Here is a 20,163-nt window from a genome sequence, read left to right on the forward strand (position 1 = left end):
AACCCTGGCACATTTGCTCTATGAGTTCTGGAATTTCCCGTTTTCTGAAAATTAAAGTGAGCCTTTCAGGATTCATGCACATAAATTACTTCGGTGTGCTAATTTGCAGATGTTTATCTCCAGGTAGCAGCACTCCTGTTTAACCATGTAGTGGAAAGCACTTCTTCAGGATGAGGGAGCTATTACTCAGTTTCTCTTGACAGAAAAAAGCTGGTCACATACCTCTTTTTGGTGTGCCTCACATCACTGGCACTGTTACCCACCAGTCTGCATGTCTCCTTGTCAGACACAGCGTTAAGCCCTTCTCTGTGCCAGTCAGAGCATGACTGGTTACAAAAACCCAAAAAACCATGACTGGTTTTTAAAATAAAGTCCAGAAACTACCCCTACTCCTTCCCCCTTCCCTCACTCTTGCCTTAACACTGCGCCACCTCAGTATTAGTGCTCCGCATTTTCTGACGGCACAGTGTTGATGCAGGGGTATCTCAACAGGTCATAAACCAGTTTATGTTCCCCAGCAGCTCATTTAGATCTACGCAATTTGGTCACAGACAAGTGGCATCTTTGATAACGATGTTGCCCCACCCCAGGCCCCCCATTCCTATAAAACACTTCAGACAGCTAGAAGTGAAGGAAACTGCTTACTTGCAAATTGAGCAAGTTTGTTCTGATTTACGTCAAAGAACTCCCTAATGCAATATTGACAAGGGCTCCTTTTCTTCAGCTTTTGACAACAAAGGAAACTAGCAGGACATCAGACAAGAGCTGTACGAGGCCGAACAGCTGGCACAGCCCTTGTTAAAAACACTTCACCGTTCACTACCAAAAGTCAGCCAGATACTCATTTAATCTGGGAAGGATGTTATGGACGAGACAGGCACCAATAATCATGTTTCACAACTTTAATAGAATATTCTATCTATTCTGTACAAATTGAAAACACCGTATTAAGTTACAAATGTGTAAGGTAAGGCTGGAGCACTCTACATGCCTGGTCACAGTGTTGATACAGCTGCTATTCAACTGCTGCCAGAAGTGGGTGACGGATGTTGAAACTAGAAACGTGTACCTGAAGTGCCACACAACAACAAAACGTAGTTTTGAAGACTTCAGAGCTTTAAATAAAACAAATTGTGGGATGGAATAACTTCAGTGTTGCACATAAGACACCAAACTTCAGATTTATTGAATTGAATTTTGATAAGTTTCCGTGTTCATAGTGAAAGGTCCTTCCATGCTGGACACCAAGCAAAAAGACTACTGGAAATTTTCTGGTTCTTTGGCTGCAACCCACTTCCATCAACAGCAACAGTTTGGCCTTTGCATTTTGATCTTCATCCAGAAGAGTTGTCATTTTGATGCGAGTTCGTTCCTTCTGTCTAGACTACTACGTTGACACCAATTCAAATTATTTGTTTTACAAGTACCCATATTGTATGCAAAAGAGGAAGAAGATTTTCAAGTATATTAAAAACTATTAAAAAGCACTAATTCTGTCAAAGTACTTACAAACATGAATAAATAAATAGTAGGATGAACAACTAAGTCTCAAATATGACACCCCCTTCAATGAAGTAAAATTACTTCAATTCAATTGGATTTACTGAGATAATAAATATGACATTTAAAGCTGCTCAAGCACTAGTTCGATTTGTAGGTTGCGAGAAACATTAAAAAAGGGGGGAGGGAACTAGCAAAAAAAAGTCATATTGCTCTATCTGTTTCAGCTACCATACATGTAATCCATTTACTTTAGCTTCTCAGCACATTGCTATTCCACAATTTTCAATGTTTAACAAGAAAATGGATAATCCTCACTTGGTAGTCTGGACTACTCCTCTATGCATAGGGCAAAAGGCTCTAAAGGCCTATTGACATACTGAGCTACAGTGTACCAACGGCTGTAGAGTGTGCTTATTTAAACCTCCTATTTCCCAAATGCATTGAAGTTGCCACTGTACATGTTAAGCAATAAAGAAAAGTTAGTGAAAATCATGCATTTTAAAACAAATTAATTTTAAGCATTGTTAATAAGATTGTGCTGCAGTGATGGAATATCCTGAACTGCAGGCCATGTATCCAAATATTTGTTACAAGTAGTTCAAATATCACTTCCAAGTGGTATTTCCTTATTACTGTTGTTTGCATTCAGCAGGTTGGCTGGAATCTTTCTGTATGAGAAAAGAAAAAAACCACAGATCAAAATGGCATATAAGAAAATACTTCAACAAACAAAATCTATTTGCTATGCAGTTTTGAATTAGCTAGAGATATCATTAGCATGTACAAAAAAGCTACGTGTCAACTCAAGCTAGATCCTAAAGGTCTGAACAGCAGTCACCATGTTTATTGGGTTCCCCCCACCCCAACTGCTTGGTACCCCATAGTTTTAATCTACATTTGCGTTCTTTACACTCCATCCAAGGCTCAAACAAATATGAAAGCAAAGCACGTTCTACTCCCCCCAACCAGAGGCTTAATTTGACTTTCAGTTCCTACTAAAAAAGCTTAACAATAAATTGCCACCTCCTCACTAGCTCTGAGGAGCAAGGGAAGAAGGCAGGCTGCTTATTCTGCAGCACGTTTGAGTTTTTCCTTAGAAGCCTTGCCCTTTCTGCTAAGGTGATAAAAATGTAATTAATGTGTTGATTTTTTTCTAGGTTCTGCATCACCAGCAGGTAACTATTCAACAGTTTAACACTGGGCAAGAAGTCCACATGTTAATCTGACTATGTAAAAGTAGAAACACCTTCATTAGGTAGTAAAACAACTTCCCCTTCGGCAAAAGGAAGTGTACTTGGGAAGGAGAACAAGTACTCAAACAGGTAAGAACTTCAGGTTTTACACTGCACTTCTTGCTTTTTTTTGTTGTAAAATAAGATTGTTAGAAAGCAGGAGAATTTATTCAGTGTATTTCCTGCTTGCTTCTCTTTATCATTCTTAATATAGTTTATTATTAAAAAATAGTCAGGAAACCTGCTGAATTCTAGAGAAGAAAAATAGAGGTATAGAACATGACACCTTGAATGTCACTGACTGCAAAATAAAACGTTTCTTAGTAACTATCCTAAAGAACACATTGTAAAAGAGGCAAACATGCAAGAGTTCATTACACATCAAGTGACCACAAACTGGGACAACTTAAGCATTTTGGCTTTGGCAAGGAAGAACAGGCGCAACCAAGAGTCCCTACCATAAATTCTGCGCTTGATAATCTGCACTAAACCCCGACTGTTTTTCTCTTCCTCATCTAAAATGCTTTAGGGTTACAGCAGTCACTATCATTCCCACCAGAAGTCCAGATTAAAGTCTATTCTGCACAGGTATGTCACAGACCTTAAGGATTTCTTCTTTGTGGTTTTCCTCCCTCAGCACATCTGGCTAATTTCAACTTTGTTCTTTCATCTGCCTCAAGTTCCAAATAACACTGATGTGAATTCATCTTCACTGATCTGTGACTAAATACAGCATTCCTTGGCTTGAATTGGCCTGTGCTATTTATCTCCCCATTCTAGCAAGATTTCCACTCATGCTGTATTTCCCTAAATTAACTTCCCGAGATATCTTAGAAATGGTGAAGTGCATTGGCCAGGCAATGAAAACTGAACAGAGGCTTTAACTGCCAAAGATGAGAAGGAATTGCATCTTATTTTAAAATAAATTTAGCAGGAAAATACAATTCCCTCTTGAAAAAGTGAGTATGTTTACACAGAACACAAAATCAGCATTCTCTGTCTTAAGAAAAAATAATCCAATTGCCACTGGTAAGGTGTTGCATGCTATTCCTTGTCATTTAGAGGCAGGCAAAAAACCAGCAACATTTTTATCAAAAAGCTTTCCAAAAGTGTCTATTTTTCTTATAGCTGCTTTGTATTTGAACATGGCCACAGGGCAGTGCACAGCATCATGTCCCCTCCTCCATGCATTCTGGGCAAGAGCCATAATCAAATAACAAACCACTTATTTAGCAAGTATTAAAAATCTTTCCATCTCCCTCTTTCTTTCCTATTCATGTTATATCTGATACACTAAGGTTGACCTCTGCAACCTTTTCAGCCAAACTTTAATGAAACTTTTATTTTCTTAACACTTATCTTGATTTCTGTAAAGATTTAAATCATATTATTGCATATAAATCTTTATCCTGTAAAAACTGAGTCACAGAAATTAAAGTTCCTTCTTAAGGACCTTTCAGTGTTTATTACAGCTCTCTGACAAAAAAACCACCAGACAGTTTAAGGGGTTCTCAGGTACGAGTCAAGTTGTTGAGAATTTTGAGAAAAATACTGCTAGCTTATGCTATTTTTAGCTTACAGGTGAGGGCACATCCAACTTGACCACATATATAAAGTGTTTAAGAAGGGCATAAGTAACAAGGTAGTATCTCAGACCCAGATTCCAACATAATCAATTTTCTTCCACCATTTCGACAGCACAGCGCTGCTCCTGCTGAGCGAGCCAGCACGTGAGCTCCGTAGCCTTCAGCTACCCATCAGCCTCACAGACAGCATCTCAGTCTAACCCCAGGTGACAACAGCACAGGTACATCACCACAATTTTCTTCAAGTTACAGCTGCCCCATCAGGCACATGCACGGTGAAATTTATCTTTGGCCTCCAGTGGCTCCTGTAAGACCAGGGCCCACACGCCAAGCTGCAAGTGTGATGGATACACTACATCCATACTCCCTAAGGGAAGGCTGCTAAGTTTGAGCCTGCTCTTCCCGCGGTGCCCAGACTGTTGGCGACACTTGGTCAGCCAACCACAGCCAATCCATTTATTGGCCTTCGACCCTGTGCTATTTATCTCCCCACTGTAGCAAGATTTCCACTCATGCTGTATTTCCCTAAATGAACTTCCCGAGATATCTTAGAAATGGTGAAGTGCATTGGCCAGGCAATAAAAACCAAACAGAGACTTTAATTGGCAACGATGAGAAGGAATTGCATCTTATTTTAAAATAAATTTAGCAGCAAAACACAATTCCCTCTTGAAAAAGTGAGTATGTTTACACAGAATATAAAATCAGCCTTCTCTGTCTCAAAAAAAAAATAATCTGATTGCCACTGGTAATACGTTGCATGCTATTCCTTGTCATTTAGAGGCAGGCAAAAACCAGCAACATTTTTATCAAAAATCTTTCCAAAAGTATCTATTTTTCTTATAACTGCTTTGCATTTGAACATGGCCACAGGGTAGTGCACATCACGTCCTCTCCCCCATGCATTCTGGGTAAATTTTTTATTTTAAAATAAATTTAGCAGCAAACACATGTAGCAAAGTCCACCACCAGCACCAGAGACAAGTAAGCATTCTTCTTGTTGTAAAGAGATTCTCTATAGTAGTCATGTGCAATGACCTAAGTTCATATGAAAAGTTACAGGATTTCTTTATTTTTACATCTTTAAAGTATTTAATAATATTTACTTATTCTGCGCAAGGAGTTTAAACTACTCTGGGCCTTTGATTTCAGTTTGAGACACTGTTCCAATGGAGACACACAAGCTAAGTAAGACTCTCACCTATTTTTCCTCTTTTGCTAACAAGCATCAATATGAAGCTTTTTTGCCACTGCTTTTATTTATTGCATCACTTGCTCAGAATTAAAAAAAATACTCTCACTACAATGGACATGAACATTTTTATTCTGGCACTTGATTGCCCAGGAGAACAATGCAAGAAACCTGAACTAATTAGCTACCATACAGACCACTTGCTCAGACACCTGTAATTACACCAAACACCATCAGCTGCATCAAATTTAAAGAGAGCATTTCACCTAATATTTTCAGTATCATAGGGTTAAAATGGAGAAGAAATGCAGATCTACAGTGATACTGCTTTCATGACTTTTATACACACAGCTCACTGCTTCTACCCATCCAATTAATCTTGTGTCCTAGAGCATGGGGGCATAAATCCAGAGTATCCATGCCAACTATCTTAGCAATTTAATCCTTCAAACCAGATCTCTCTAACATAAAATTACTGCTGAAAGAGACACTGAATTTCTGTGCATCTTCACTGTTTAAACAGATTAGGCAAGACACATTCCTAAGTGATTCAAAGAGCAATCAAGCCTTTACCTCCTCACTTTTAACAAATTACTTTTTGGGAAGCTTCCGATCTGCTGAAGTAGCTGTACAGACACAGGCAGCCCATCAAGATCTCACCTGATTCCCAAATGGACTTTGCTGCCAACAATGGGATCAATATAGGCAGTAGGCACTAAAGCTGATGTCCTTTCCAGCAGAGAAGGAAGAAAGCCTTTCAGTATTTCAAATGTCCTACCATGAAATACTCCAGTTAAGGGTCCTAAAGCTAAACCTTATCTGTGTTCATTTTCTAATCTATGTTATTGAATGAAAAAAAGCAAGGCCATCAAATACTTAGGAAGTAAACTCACAGCTAATTGGAGCTAAACAAGCAAGTGGTCTGAACTACCTCCTCCACAGCTAGACAGAACGCTTAAAGGTTCTGAAAATGAATTTGCTGCTAACAGATCCTTCTGCCAATGTTACTTAAAAGACAGACTAAGTACCTTGCAGCACATGCAGTCTCTCCCCACAGCAGCTTTTTAGTTCATAATTCAAAACAGCACTCTATATTACCTTGTCAGCTACTTCTCTATTCAAGCTTAGCATCAGAAAAGTGAAATAAAGGCAGCTAAAGGAACAGAGCGTGCAAGCACACAGAAAAATATACCAGAGGAAACAAGCTATGTTATCTGTTTTCATAGCATCTTCTGAAGCTACTTCCAATCATCCACTCAGTCTTCCAAAGCCACAACTTACATATAGCATAAGTGCTTTGTGTAAAAGATTACAATGACCTGGTTCTAACTGAACAACTCAAATGTCCTTGAAACTGACAGGAGTAAGAGGAAGAAAGGAGAAAAGTTCACAAATCAGAAAGTGCTGACATTTACGTAGCAAATGTAGTATAACAATAAAGGAGGAGGTCATATGGAAATGACTGAAGAGGAGAAACTGGATTTGAAAGAAAAACAGAAAGTAATTATTTTTGTGTACATGACAGAGAAAACCATTCCAGATATAAGAAAAGCAGGGGAGAAACTGAAAGGCAAAGAGGTGCAAGGGACAGGGAGAAACAGGACCAGAAAATGGGATGGACAGAAGAAGGAATGGAAAACAGGATCGGGATGTGAGTCTTACAAGACAAAAAACAGAATTCCAAGGTGACTTGAAAAAATGAAGCCAGTGGCTGACAATTTTTAATTGTAAGAAGGGAAGACAGCTGTGTAACAGATTGCAGCAAGACACCACACAAGCTGCTGTGACAAACAGATGTTCTGCTATTGCAGGTGAATAAACAGTACAAGTATGCAGAGGCAGGGTGGCTGGCTGGCTTCTCAAAGCATATCAGATTGGAAATAAAACTGAAAAACCACCAATCAACAACAAAACAGTTCAATTTTGAATTTAACAAAGGCAAAGAAAGGCATTATCTCTGCAGAGAAGGAATGAGTTGGAAAGATTACAGCTACTCCTAAGCAATCGAAGAAAATAAAAAGATACAAGCCTAAAGTACAGGGGAAGAAGTATGGAGCCTGTTGCAGGCATTGTTCTCCATGAGGCATGGGATGAAAGGTGAAAGATGACAGCATACAATAGAAGGAACTTTTTTTTTCTTCTTTTAAATAAAGAGACAGATGAGCAGGAGAGCAATGCCTGTTCAGAACCATGAGAGCTCATGAAAAGGCCTGTAAGAGTGACTGACTGCCTTTGTCAGGCAGCATAAATAAGAAAAACATTGGAAAAGACATACTAAGTAAGCTGATGACCTCAAGAAAAGCAGAGGAGATATTTAAGAAACAATTTGCAAGAACACTAAAAACAGCAGAGAGAGACAACATCAAATCAAGAAGAAGGAAAAAAAAGTCTGACAAGTCTCAGTATCTTATCATGTGTATATAGAACACAGTTCAACTGCTACAAAGGCAAAGCAGAAGTTGTGCCAGTGAGGCCATTCTGAAAAATCTAATTATAGGATTTAAAGGCATTCATCTCTATACACATTTCATTCTATTTTTTACTAATAAAACCTACACTGTGAAGTCACCATTCCCCCCCAACATTTCTTTTTCCCATACAAAGGAAAAACCAAAAATCCAAACAGAAAATCCTAGAAAACAAACCACATTGCATGGCTACGAATGGGACTCTGGGAAGTTAGGTATGAATGGAATTCCACCTTACCTAGAAATGTATGAATGATAAACAGACTTAAATTACACCTAAATGGGAAAAAATTGAAAGGAACTGTCAGCATGAATGAAAAGTGAAATGTACAAAATAATACAGGAGGCAACAACTGTAACCTTCCAAGATACCTTAAGCTTTTTTCCTACAGGAAACCAAATCCTTCAAAAGGATATTTGATACTTAGCACATATACTTCGAATCAGAACTAACATTTTTCAGCTGTCTCACTTTTTCCCATTACAGGTACATCACTGCATTTTGATCCTGCAGAAGAGATCCAGAATACTCATTTCTGCCACTCTAAGCCTGTTTGATCCATCTTTTCACAAGACAGACTTCCTTTAGAATACAGTATCTCTCATTAAAGAAAAGCAAGCTCAATTCTTGATACAGTGACAAAAAGCATTCACTAGTGATATGATGATGTATATAAAACTATGTCAGAGGAGTGACATGTTAAACTGTTTTTAAGACTTTCATCCAGAGATCAAGCAGTTCTGCATGCCTTTCACTTCATCTGTGCCTTCATAAAAAAATTAAAAGCTGCTGTTTTAAGAACTAAATGAACACAAGTCTGTCATCACTGTTAGCCTCACTAAATGGAAGCATTAACTTTACCATAACTAAAGGACTGAAAAAAATACCCATCAGGAGGGGCACTAACCCTTAAGGCTGAATTTTTTTAACCAGGTCTTGTAGAGTTTAAAACTCAAGTTGGGGACTAGCTATTTTTTGATTTTTCAGCTGAGCTTAGACCTGTGAAGTCTAACCTACAGCCATCAGGACAACCAAAAAGAACAATTCTAAGAAAAAGAAAATAAACGAGCTAGTTGAGACTTGTCAGACTAACTCTAAATTGAAGTTCAGGTACAGAATATTTGAAATAAGACCCCTCTAAAGGAAAAATATATATCATTATTATACAGAGATACCATTAAGGAGTAAAGGCACACAGTTCAGAAATTATTTTTTTCTTGGTACAGGTTGGAAGACAAAACCTACATTTTCCCAATTTATGGAAACATTAACTTTTCTTTTAAGAGCAATTTCAGTGCTGAAGAAGATGACATTGCAGTCACAAACTAGGGTGATTTTTGGGTTTTAACGATTTATTGATCTTTTCCCAAACTACAATAACCTCAGTTACGTTGCTCATGACTGTAGTCTACTTTATGACTAGGCAGACAAAAATCCTTACCTTAGGATCAGTCTCTGCATCTTCCTCCTCTTCTCCCTCCTCTTCCCCCTCCAACTCCTATGACAAAATAGAGATAAACTAACAGAAATTAAAACAGGTTAAAAGTGCAATTTTTTGTAATGGAGAAAAAACAAAAATAGCAAATGATATTACCACTGTTTTCCAAGGTGTTTCAGGTGTCAACATTAAAACTACTTGGGCTGACTTAAAAGAATTTAGTATCTTCAAAATCTTAAAGCATAATCTTTAAAAGAAAATTTAAAACACAGATTTAAAGAGACTGAGCATGGCTTAAGGCAACCTTCCTACATAAGCTGTTGGAGCCTCCCAGCAATTTTTTAACTTCTACCTGACAATTATTATTGAGAATTTTACAGTTCTGGTAAATAACTATATATGCCTAATTTTCTTCTTTGTTTTGACATCCTTCCAAACAGTCTCTTTTTATTTGGATTACTGTGGACAGGTGATGTATTCCTGAACAGGATTTTGCAGTATTTTCACACTCTGCTGTACATACACCTACATCCAAGTAGTAGCGTCTGGCACTGGAGACAGATTAAAAATACACATACGCTTCTATCAAGACCCAGCTTAAAACGTAAAAATAAGAAAACATTTAGCCACTGAACAGCCTAAGCCCAAAAGCCTGTATCACAACTTGCACAGAGAGAAAAGAGACTGCATCCTGAAGGCTGCCAGCTCACATCAGACCACCAGCTTGATAACTTCTGAGGTACTCTACTACGGTGAAATTGAAGACAGTCAGGTATGTAGCTTTAACCAATCAGCAAGAACACCACAGTAAAATAAAAATATAATTATCTGTAAAGGATATTACTTCATTTAAGTGTAGTATCATTTAGTGGTTTTGTGCAAAGTCTTTCACAGTATGTTTGTATGCATACAACACTACCATAAATGGAGCAGAGCTCTTGGTATACTAGAAATTCCAGCCTAAATTAAGCCTTTATCCTGAGCAGTTGTATGCTCTCCCTTTTTTACTTTACATTTAGCAAGGCCCAGTCTTGGAGCTTATGACAACTAAAAGCTGACAGCTGAGTTCCAGTACTACCTAAGTAACAGATATTCAAAAGTAAGACTGATAAGACTAAGTTCTTATCATGCAGCACTCAAGAAAAAAGCTCGTCTAATTTGTGACTCATGTCAAAAAGTAGCTTTCAAAATACTAGGAAAAAACGGATAAATGTTCTTGCAAAAAGTACTTTTGCAAAGAGGAAAAACATTCATAGATTTTCTAAGTCAGGAGTGATGAACTCTAAGAAAGAAGAATAATACACAAGAGCATTTATGAACAGCTGTTTTCTGCTCCATATAGGACTATTTCTGGAACTCGAACACAGTAGGTAATTAGTTCTCTACAAAAGATATAGTATGCATCTCACCTCCTCTTCACCTTCTTCACCTTCTTCAAACTGAAAAACAAATCCAAGGCTTTATTAGCTCTCCTAATATTTGCATAGAATCTTCTGCAGTAATAAGGTCTAGCATATTCAAACACAGTAACTGAAACTAAGCTCCTTCCAGAAGCAAAGATTAACAACTCATAGCAAGTTGAATGATTCTCTCCTATTCCAATGTAACAGGAATTCTATTCAGGTTTTTTGTTATTCTCATGTAATTAATACTACACACTAGTCTAACCAGAAAAGGAGACTTTTTCTATCTGCATGGTGACTAATAAAACAGTAGTAGCATACATACGTTATCATCATCCTCTATAGCTTCCCCAGTGAAATAAAGCACAGCACGAGGGACTATCCTTTCACGGAAGAAGTGTCCGATTTCAAAATCTGCTGCTAAAGTAAACTCTGAATCTTCATCCTGTAAAGCAAGTCAGTTTGAATTTTCTACAAAAAATGTGATGTGCTAGAGGAGCAAACAAGTATTTCAAAGTTACAGGTTTGAGAAACATCACACTGTCATCAATATCAACCTTCAGGTCACATGTACTTTCAGTATACTTAACTCTGCAACAATTAAAAATATTGCAAGTCTAAATCCAGATTTGCAGAACTAAGATGTATTTTAAAAGTTTCCTACTTTCTACATACAGGCTACTGGCCTGCTGAAACACCTATTAAAAAGGCTACATAGACTTTGCTGGTTCTGATGCCTGACATTACAGAACTGTTCAGAATGCTTCAGATGGATTAAAAAAAAATCAGATACCAGTCAGGCAGTAGTGCTGAGTGGCTAGAGAAAATAGTCATCTCTTTGTTATAGATGTATTGGATCAGCAAGACATGTAACGGCAAAACATCAATGGATTACTTGAAGTCAACAGTATCTTTCATTTTATCAAGATGAAGCTCAGTTTTGGCAAAAGCAAAAATAATTATAAAAATACACAGTACTTAATAAGAGAGCCCGAATAGTCACTATAGAGATGTTTAGCAAAACAGATAAGGGAAAAAGCAATCATGCAATCTCAGAAATGTAAACTTACCAATGACTCTCCATCATCAGATACTGCAACAAGAAAACACAGTACATTTAAGAAAAGTTCGTATAGTCTAGCTCACCTCACCATTCAAGGTAACCAAACACAGTCTAGATAAGGTTCTTCTCATACCAGAACACACTGGCATCATAAAGTCTTCAGAAACTAACTATTAAACCTTTTAAGACAATTCAGATTCATCCTAAACTGAACCCACAGAAATTGCACTTGCAATAATTTTATGTGCTGTAATAAAAGCATCAAAGCTGCCGCTTTGATGTCACAGATCTTTGCACAGGAAATACTCTTTCTACAAAGACCTGTTCAGAAGGCATGCAGATCGCATTTCTCTCCTCAAAGAGCAACACGTTTTGTTTCTATATTAATGCTGTAATTACAGGAACTTTATTTTGCTAGAGCACTACAAACCCTCTCCTCTCCCCAAACACAGATGCTACCAAGTAGATTAACATTTTGTCACGAATTTGCAAAGCATTGTTGAGAAGAGGCCTGGTACTGTAACCAGTAAGGAACAGGGTGGGGGATTTTTGTTTGTTTGTTTTAAAAAACAACAAACAAAACCAAGAAACAACAACAAAACAAAAAACCTCAAACAAATCAACAGATTTCCCTCCTCTACTCAGGTGCCATGGTACTGTGAAAGAGATAATTTGGCTTGGTCTGTTCTCAAGTAGAAAATGCAAGTATCAACTGCCAGATGTCAGTTTTATCTTTCTTATACAACTACCTCCAGAGTATGTCCTTCAAGCATTTTAAAAAGCCAATATAAAGCCATGCTGAGGCAAACAAACCTCTATCTCTTTCTGAAAGCAGCAATTACTTGTAACAAAAATACAGCTGTTTAAGTTAAAAGATGTTTCTGTACCAAACTTCAGCTTTGGAAATACTTATGACTTGTTTTTTATCCCCATGTACACAGGCATTTGCAGTGGTATTTAGAAGCAACAGGTAGCTTGTAAGAGCCCATGACTGAAACAAGAACTGATGTCCATTTTTTTCAGTACATCTTTGTCCACAAAGTAAACTGCTTCTTCCATCCATGCATGAAAAATGGAATATGTATCCAAGAAGAAATAATGTTTTGGGAATCCATCTAAATTGTTTTAAATATGCGAGTACACACCTAGGAAGGTGTGTATGGAGCATCAGGGATCACTAATTAATCACAGAAAAACCCACAGAAGTTCTGTCACTTAGGACAAAGGTTTAAATGAAACCAACGTGCTGTAACTTGACCAACACTGGAAGACACTTTCACATGTTAAAAACCTCAAACTGATGCATGGAGCCATCCTGTGGTAAAACAAGTCAACTTCCTTAGGAGATTCTACATGAGACTCTTTCCATACTATGAATCTTGTTTACACAGCACACCCAATGGCCAAATTAACATCAGAATGAAACGATCTGTTTGGATGGGCTGCAGTTTGCCATCTTCCTCTAGTAAACAGAAAGTATACAATGCAGCAGCATAAACAGTTCGTAGGTTTAAGCTGTAAAAATACAAATATATACAAATAAAACACAACATACTTTAAGAATCCTAAATTCTCAATTTCTAAGCTTACCCTTTATTGGGCTGAAGAAGTTAAAAAAAGAATCATTAGGTACTTGTTTAGTAATTGTCCGAACTGTGCCTCGACCCTTGTGTTTCTGTTTTTTCTTGATTGTTTTAACTGTAACATTTTTTCCTTTCTTCCAGTCAATAGTACACCTGGAGACAACATGTGGGAAACAGCACTTTAACACAAGACATCAGTGAAAATAAGGAACTGAGCATTAAAGCAACAAACATCAAGGCAGAGATGGCTAATTGTTCTCTAAAGCTAGTTTTACTCTGGCAACATAATCTACTTGACAGCATGTCAAGTAGATGCATCGTAGTGCTAGACGTGTCTATGTTGGACATGCCAAATATTTCCCTAAATGAAGAAGATACACAGTTTATCTTCTCAGAGTTATCACTGCACCCACCCCACCCACCCTTTAATATCTCTTTGTCCCAACTACTAGAGTTTCATAGCCAAAGACATGATTACACTATTTGGAAAAAACCTCAAGCTGAAAGTTATGTTTCATTTCTAACAGTCTGACCAGTAGAAAAACAATACATCATGTCCTCTCACTACAGGACAAGGTAGTGTTCAGTTACCCTAAAAATAAATGCACAAAGAGTGGCCAGAGAGAGGTACGTTTTAGCTCTCCAAAGAACGGTGCTGAGGCTGACTTGGCAGCCAAGCACAGCAAGCTAGAAAGAGCTTACTCTTCAGATCCTTTCTGCTGCTGTGCAAACTGACTCTCCTATCTCAATTAAGAGTCTCTCTCCCATCCACCTATAGTTTTACCCAAAACTGCACTTGTCAAAGAATGAGTGGCAAACACAGCTAGTTCTCTTCTAATGGAAATAATGGTGTCACAGTAATCCACATGTGCCTCAAAATATCTTCTCCTACAGATAAACGGTCAAAGACAACAGTTTTATAATTAACTGTATGAAAAGTCACAGAAAAATGTTTTCCTGCTCTACTTATTCCAGAATCTGTAACCTTCGTCAGGAAGCAATAACTGAAGTCAGTTTTGACACACCAGCAGTTTTAGAAAGGGATTCCTCCTCTAAGACTTAAAAAGTTTTTTTTTAAAAAACGACTAGCCTTTTACTCAGGCGCAACTTTCACTGAACATGCAAGGAGGCATTTTGCCTCACTGTGGGTGAACACCCATTCGAAAGCCAACAGGTAGCACTAAAAGCCAAAAGTTTCGAGGTTGTCAGGGTGCCTTCAAGAAAGCAAGTATGTGGCTCTTCTGCTCTGGTGTGGCACTCTACATTGGTTATAGAACAGAGATCACTGACATGCAGAGAGCAGGTTAGGTTAGACAAAATGATCTACCCAAAGAAAAGGTCTAACATGGTGTCCAACTCACTAGACATCCAGAACTGAGATGAGAATTAACTATCCCACAGTTGGTTTCTGAACACACTTTGCCAAAAAAAAAAAAAGAAATCACTGCATTCTGAGTTACTTCAGAAGTACACAGCCACAACTGCCAGAAGCAAACTGCACAACCAGCATGTTCCAGCCTCAAAACAGGCTGAAACAACAGATCATACATATGACCAACTCCTGCCAGATTCAAAAGAACTGCTGGAATAAAAATTGCTGAGGAGATGAGCAAGAGTCCAAGAGAGTCTAAGGCTACTAATCAGACTGAGGATGAGGGGGTCTATAAAATGTAACGACTAAAAGGAATTTATCCAATTATCTGGAAGTAAAAGGCTTCTTACCTCATTAATAATCCATTAAATTTGCAAGGTGTTAAGATTTAAAATGCACACTATGCACTAAAATGTATCTACATCTATGTATCTGTTATTTCTGCATGCTGAGGCTAAGAACATCACCATCATTCCCACAAACATTCCCAGCTTTAAAGTCAGCAAAAGCTTTATTTTATCATCATTTATCATTGTCACAGTAAGAGAAAACAGCATCTGGAAAATACAGACTATTACTTCAGAAGGTTTTTTGAATTTCAAGTTTCCCTTACCCCTCACAATCAACTATTTCAGGTCCTTCAAATGAAAAGGGATCTGTCTTGTCTGGCTCCGATTTCATCTTGTATGTTTTCGTCAGGACTGAATTAGAAAAGTAGTCATTGGGCCCAAAGTGGAACTCTAATGAGAAAGACTGGAAGAAAATTCCATTATAGTTTTAAGTTACCACTAACTTTTAATCTTTGAAATAGTGCATCAGTAGAATTACCATTAATCAAACTCTGAATATAGGAAAAAAAAAAGAACTTTATGGCAAACATATCTTTCAAACTACAGCAAAGGCAGGAAATGTCAACCAATTCTGAATGTGCACGAAGCTAGAACAATCTTGGCTACCTGATTATAATTTGAAGGTTAACATTAATCTACTACGTTTCATTCACCTGTACATATAGAACTGATATCTTCAAAGCAACCATAGAAATAAGCACTTTTCTCTGAGAAAAGTCTTGGTGTAATTTTCTGTGGAAGCCTAGTCATCATCCCTGTTGTAACAAGATACAGCCTGAAGCAGGTGTTTCTGCTTATGTTTGAGTTCACATCTCCTGTGGCACCTGCGAATTGTTTGTAGAAATTCAGTTTCTTACATGGAGAACAAAAGGCTCCAGTTAGAGAAAACCACAGCATACACAATGCATCACTTCTTAAATCCATAAAGCTTTCAAAAACCGATTGCACAATGCTTGCTACATGTGCTCTCTTTGCACTCACGATCACCTATGAACTATTTAAAAATAAAATTCAAACTGCTTTGGAACAGGGGAAACAGGTTTTCAGCAGCATTGCTTTAGTTACTTGATGGATGAAAGAGTCTGCTTAGGGGGGTCAGTTCAACACCATAGAAGGGCTGAAAGTCAAAATCCCCAACATTAGCACATCTACTGCACAGCCACAGCGTGCATAAGTTACCTTAAATATTTTGTTTACTACCCCGGCAATATGCCATAAAAGCTAGACCTAGTGCACATATAAAACAGATTAGATAATTGCCAAAAACACTAGTTTGCAGATCACATGCTGCAGAGCTCATGGATATACTTCCCCAGGCACCCTTCAGACAGGCCAGAAAATGGTCTGTTATCACTCAAGCCTGTCTTGGCCTCCTCTCGTTTTAAAAGTCCACCATGTACAGACATGATAAATAACTCTGGAGACAGCAGCCTGTTCATCAAAGAGATTTATCCTTCATTCAACTCTCAAGGGCCCCTTACTCCTTTCACACCAACTCCTTTCTATGACCACATGAATATCCTCACGTGACAAATCTGGAAAGATAGTGGTCAAGTAGTGATGAGGACTGGTGGCAACAGCAGCCTTCCCAACTCACATGCTCATGCTTTCAGGAAAGGAAGTCACTGGGAACCAGATGTACCCTGGAATATCTGTATTAGCTTCAGATAGTCTATTTCAGTTTCACTTCCATTTTAAAGCCATTCAAGACAGCCAGTATGGTTTCAAAGTTGTTTTTCACTACGGCCAGTCTCTCTGGCAAACATGCTGAGGGGATGAATTACAAACTTAACTTATCCACTACCAGTGACTAACATTCATATCCAGATAATCCCACAAACTGTCACTGGGGTTATAAATACAGAGCCAGTGGCATTACTTAGCATGCAGGATCCCAAGGACTAGCAAAACAAAAATATCTGCAGAGACTGCATTTCAGTATTTCATTCCATGCTAACTAGAAGACACAATAACAAGAGGCCTCAAGTTTCACATACTATTTGAAGAGTTGTAGTAACTTTCCAGTAGTCCTTATTTGGATGTCTTTACTTTGATATTGGCTTACCTTTGCAACATGTATTTCTGGATTTCCCCTATAGCATGAGATGTTCTCCTGAAGTTCAAAAAAAGAAACTTCCTTATCTTAACCTACCTCAGTCACACCCAGATCAGTCATCCGGGTCTGAATGTGCTAGGTAAGGATCCTGATCTCCAAGCAGATGTATGTTATATCAGCAGAAATTATATTTATACAAACATATGTAAATTTATTCATATGATTAGAAATAAAAGCAAATAGTAAAGGAATCATTTATATAATTCTATCTGCGTAAAGCATATACAGGCTACAGCAAACAGAACTTTGGAAGCACCATTACTGTAGCCAGGTAAATCTGCTTTCGGAGGACAGTAACTACAGTTAATCACTTTGGATCAATGGTAAATCAGAAAATTACAATCACGTATTTCTTCTGGTGGCAAACCTAACCCCCAGCAGAATTAGTGTATTTATAACACACTAGTTTGTGACCTTTTTACAGTACGAAGCTACCACTGCTGCAGCAATTTTCAATAGCCACAGAATTTCAGACAAGACAGTCAAACACCACTGGAAAACAGGCTACACTCAAGTAGTTAAGAATGCATCCGTTTGTTTCCAAATACAGAAGGGACATGGAGTATGTCAGCCTTCCATTACTGGATTTTATGTAGCACTGGAATGGAACCTATTCACAGAAAGAAGCTGTCAAGCGGTTACGAACAGTGCGAGACAAGATAAATCCATTGATGTTTTAAGAGCAGTTCTTTAACTTAAGGTACTGTAAAACAAAGCTGAACGAGAACACAAACATGCTGTAGGCAAAACCAACTGTGCCCAAATCATCCAAACGCCACTGAATAGATATGCTTCAAGAGAAAAAACCCACCAACTTCTTAGAATACTTCACTTTGTGCTTAAACAATTAATTTTCTTCATAAAACTCATACCTTCTCCCTCAGCTCTAGTAATATTTAGGAACTTACTCCTAGTTTTCCTCTGTTCATACTACTTCCCTTGCCAATTATCAGCTCAAGGTCTTTGGTACTAATAAGAGAAAGACAATGAGGGCTGAAAAAGAAAAACACAACCAAAATCAACTTTCCTTCAGCTGTTATTAACCTTTAAAAGGTACTTTCAGAGAGTCCTTCCGTCTTTCTTACAAGAATCTTCAATGAAGCATTTCTTGCATTTATTTTAGACTTTGTCAGAAGACTTAACTCTGTCCGACAAAACAAAAAAACACCAAACGTAGGGAAAAAGGCACAAGGATGAAGTTTAAAGAAAGGATGCGTAGAATCAAATCCTATTCTTCTCCCTGCATCCCCCTCAAAAAGAGTTCAAGGAATATGTGTTGTTTGCATGAATTACATAAGCAACAGAAGAACTTTTTTGACAAAGACAGCATCTGTTTCTGCATGCTAAACAAGAAAATTTCCAAAAAAAAGGCTAAGTTGTGCTTTCAAAGTTACTCATTTTAAAAGACTATCTAATATATTTTTCTAACCTTTCAATAGGCATAGTATCCACCATCATTGTTTCTGATTAATACTACTAAGTGACATCTCTTCTTTTGATGAAAAATTCAATACAGCAAGTAGTACCCAGAATTTTTTCCACAATTCATTTTCAAACCAAAAGCAGCCATGTAATTTTCTTAGTAAGAGTAGCTAATTTGGAATTTGAGAGAGAAAGAAAGTGAATTGAGAATTGAGGCGGAATTGGAATCTAGAAACTACAATTATGTCAGAGATATCCAGGCTAATGATAAAAGAGCAAAGGGTGAGGAAAGTTGAAGATACATCTTTAAAACGTCAAGTATGAAGATATTAGCCTTGAAAGAAACCCCTCACATACATTCCCGCTAAAGAGAATGGAATGAAATGCTGTTCACTTCATTACATCACAACCTTTGAGAAACAACCAAGAAAACTCACCATAGGCTGTCCAGGTTCAGAAAACTTAACTTTAATATCCTGCAGATGTTTCAAGATTGGTTCGTCATATTCCTAAAAAATGACAATTCCTATTCAGCAGGCAATATTTAAAAGAGCAAAATTTTAATGTAGCTTGCTTGTTCAACCTGTTCTTAAGAAAGAACTGAACCATGTAACTATTCAATAATTTCAGCTGAAGTTCAGATTTGGATCCAAATTTCTTAACTGTGGTTGCAAACACCATGTGCCAAATTCTCAATCATTAGGTCTTGTCTTCAGTAAATAAAGCTGGTACCATGCTAGGCTGCATGAACATTACTGAAAATAACTTCATTCAGGATATTTATTGCTGGTGAGATTCACAGAAAGACAGGCTTCCAGGAATTCTTCCTTAACAGCATTAAAAGCAATTAATATGAATGAGGGAAAAAATATATAAGCTATTTAACACTAATCCAACCAATCCACAGCTATGCTTATAATAACCTTGCAATAATAATCCTTTGTGGATTAAATTAACAAAACTACAGGGGAACTGCTGCTGTAAGCAGTACATAAACTTGCGTTTCAGTATATACAAAGGTTGTTACATGATCATTTCTTAAATCATCCACATAGTGTTTAACAGTTAGGGTCAGCTGTTCTGCTTGTCCATCACTAGTCTTTCAAGCATCTTTAGGAATAATATTAGGGATTCTGCAGACTGAAAGATTTAGTCTAACATCCATTCCACAAGCACTCACTATTAATTGCAAAAAGTAGCAATTAATTTAACATGTGACAAGATATTGTTTTCAGAGTAGAAACTTACTTGTACTAATTCACTTAGCATATCTACGTTCCTAAAGATAGTAAACCAGAAGTCTGGAATTCCTTTGACATTTGTCTCTTCTGCTTCAGCTTTTTCTTCTATTACGACTACATTTTTCAGGTCTCCCTGTGGAACAAATACAGAAACATTTAAGAAATGACACCACGACTTCTTAACATATTTAAT

At 37.5% G+C, this 20,163-nt stretch overlaps 1 protein-coding gene and 1 non-coding gene across 7 annotated transcripts in view; both read right to left on the minus strand.

The window, feature by feature from the left end:
- Positions 1-887: 887 nt before the first annotated feature.
- The window catches only part of NAP1L4 (nucleosome assembly protein 1 like 4), a 29,490-nt gene continuing 10,214 nt past the window's right edge, over positions 888-20,163 (minus strand). For 3 of the 6 annotated variants that reach the window (XM_086613935.1, XM_086613933.1, XM_086613930.1), the window contains exons 8-16: positions 19,978-20,103; positions 19,167-19,238; positions 15,455-15,594; positions 13,477-13,622; positions 11,894-11,916; positions 11,149-11,268; positions 10,830-10,859; positions 9,424-9,480; positions 888-2,171 (exon numbers count right to left, since the gene is read on the minus strand). In XM_086613935.1, the coding sequence (XP_086470061.1) occupies positions 2,133-2,171; positions 9,424-9,480; positions 10,830-10,859; positions 11,149-11,268; positions 11,894-11,916; positions 13,477-13,622; positions 15,455-15,594; positions 19,167-19,238; positions 19,978-20,103 (753 nt within the window). In that variant the 3' untranslated portion in view covers positions 888-2,132. Of the gene's footprint in view, positions 2,172-8,219; positions 8,258-9,423; positions 9,502-10,829; positions 10,860-11,148; positions 11,269-11,893; positions 11,917-13,476; positions 13,623-15,454; positions 15,595-19,166; positions 19,239-19,977; positions 20,104-20,163 lie in introns of those variants that run through there. The other 3 variants (XM_086613932.1, XM_009987845.2, XM_086613934.1) reach the window with 3 other exon arrangements.
- Positions 17,840-17,960, minus strand: LOC147528516 (small nucleolar RNA SNORA54). Its single transcript, XR_015222241.1, has one exon. It is a non-coding gene; the product is annotated as a small nucleolar RNA SNORA54 (small nucleolar RNA).

Source organism: Tauraco erythrolophus, chromosome 6 (assembly GCF_009769465.1).
Source record: "Tauraco erythrolophus isolate bTauEry1 chromosome 6, bTauEry1.pri, whole genome shotgun sequence".
Lineage (NCBI taxonomy): Eukaryota > Metazoa > Chordata > Aves > Musophagiformes > Musophagidae > Tauraco > Tauraco erythrolophus.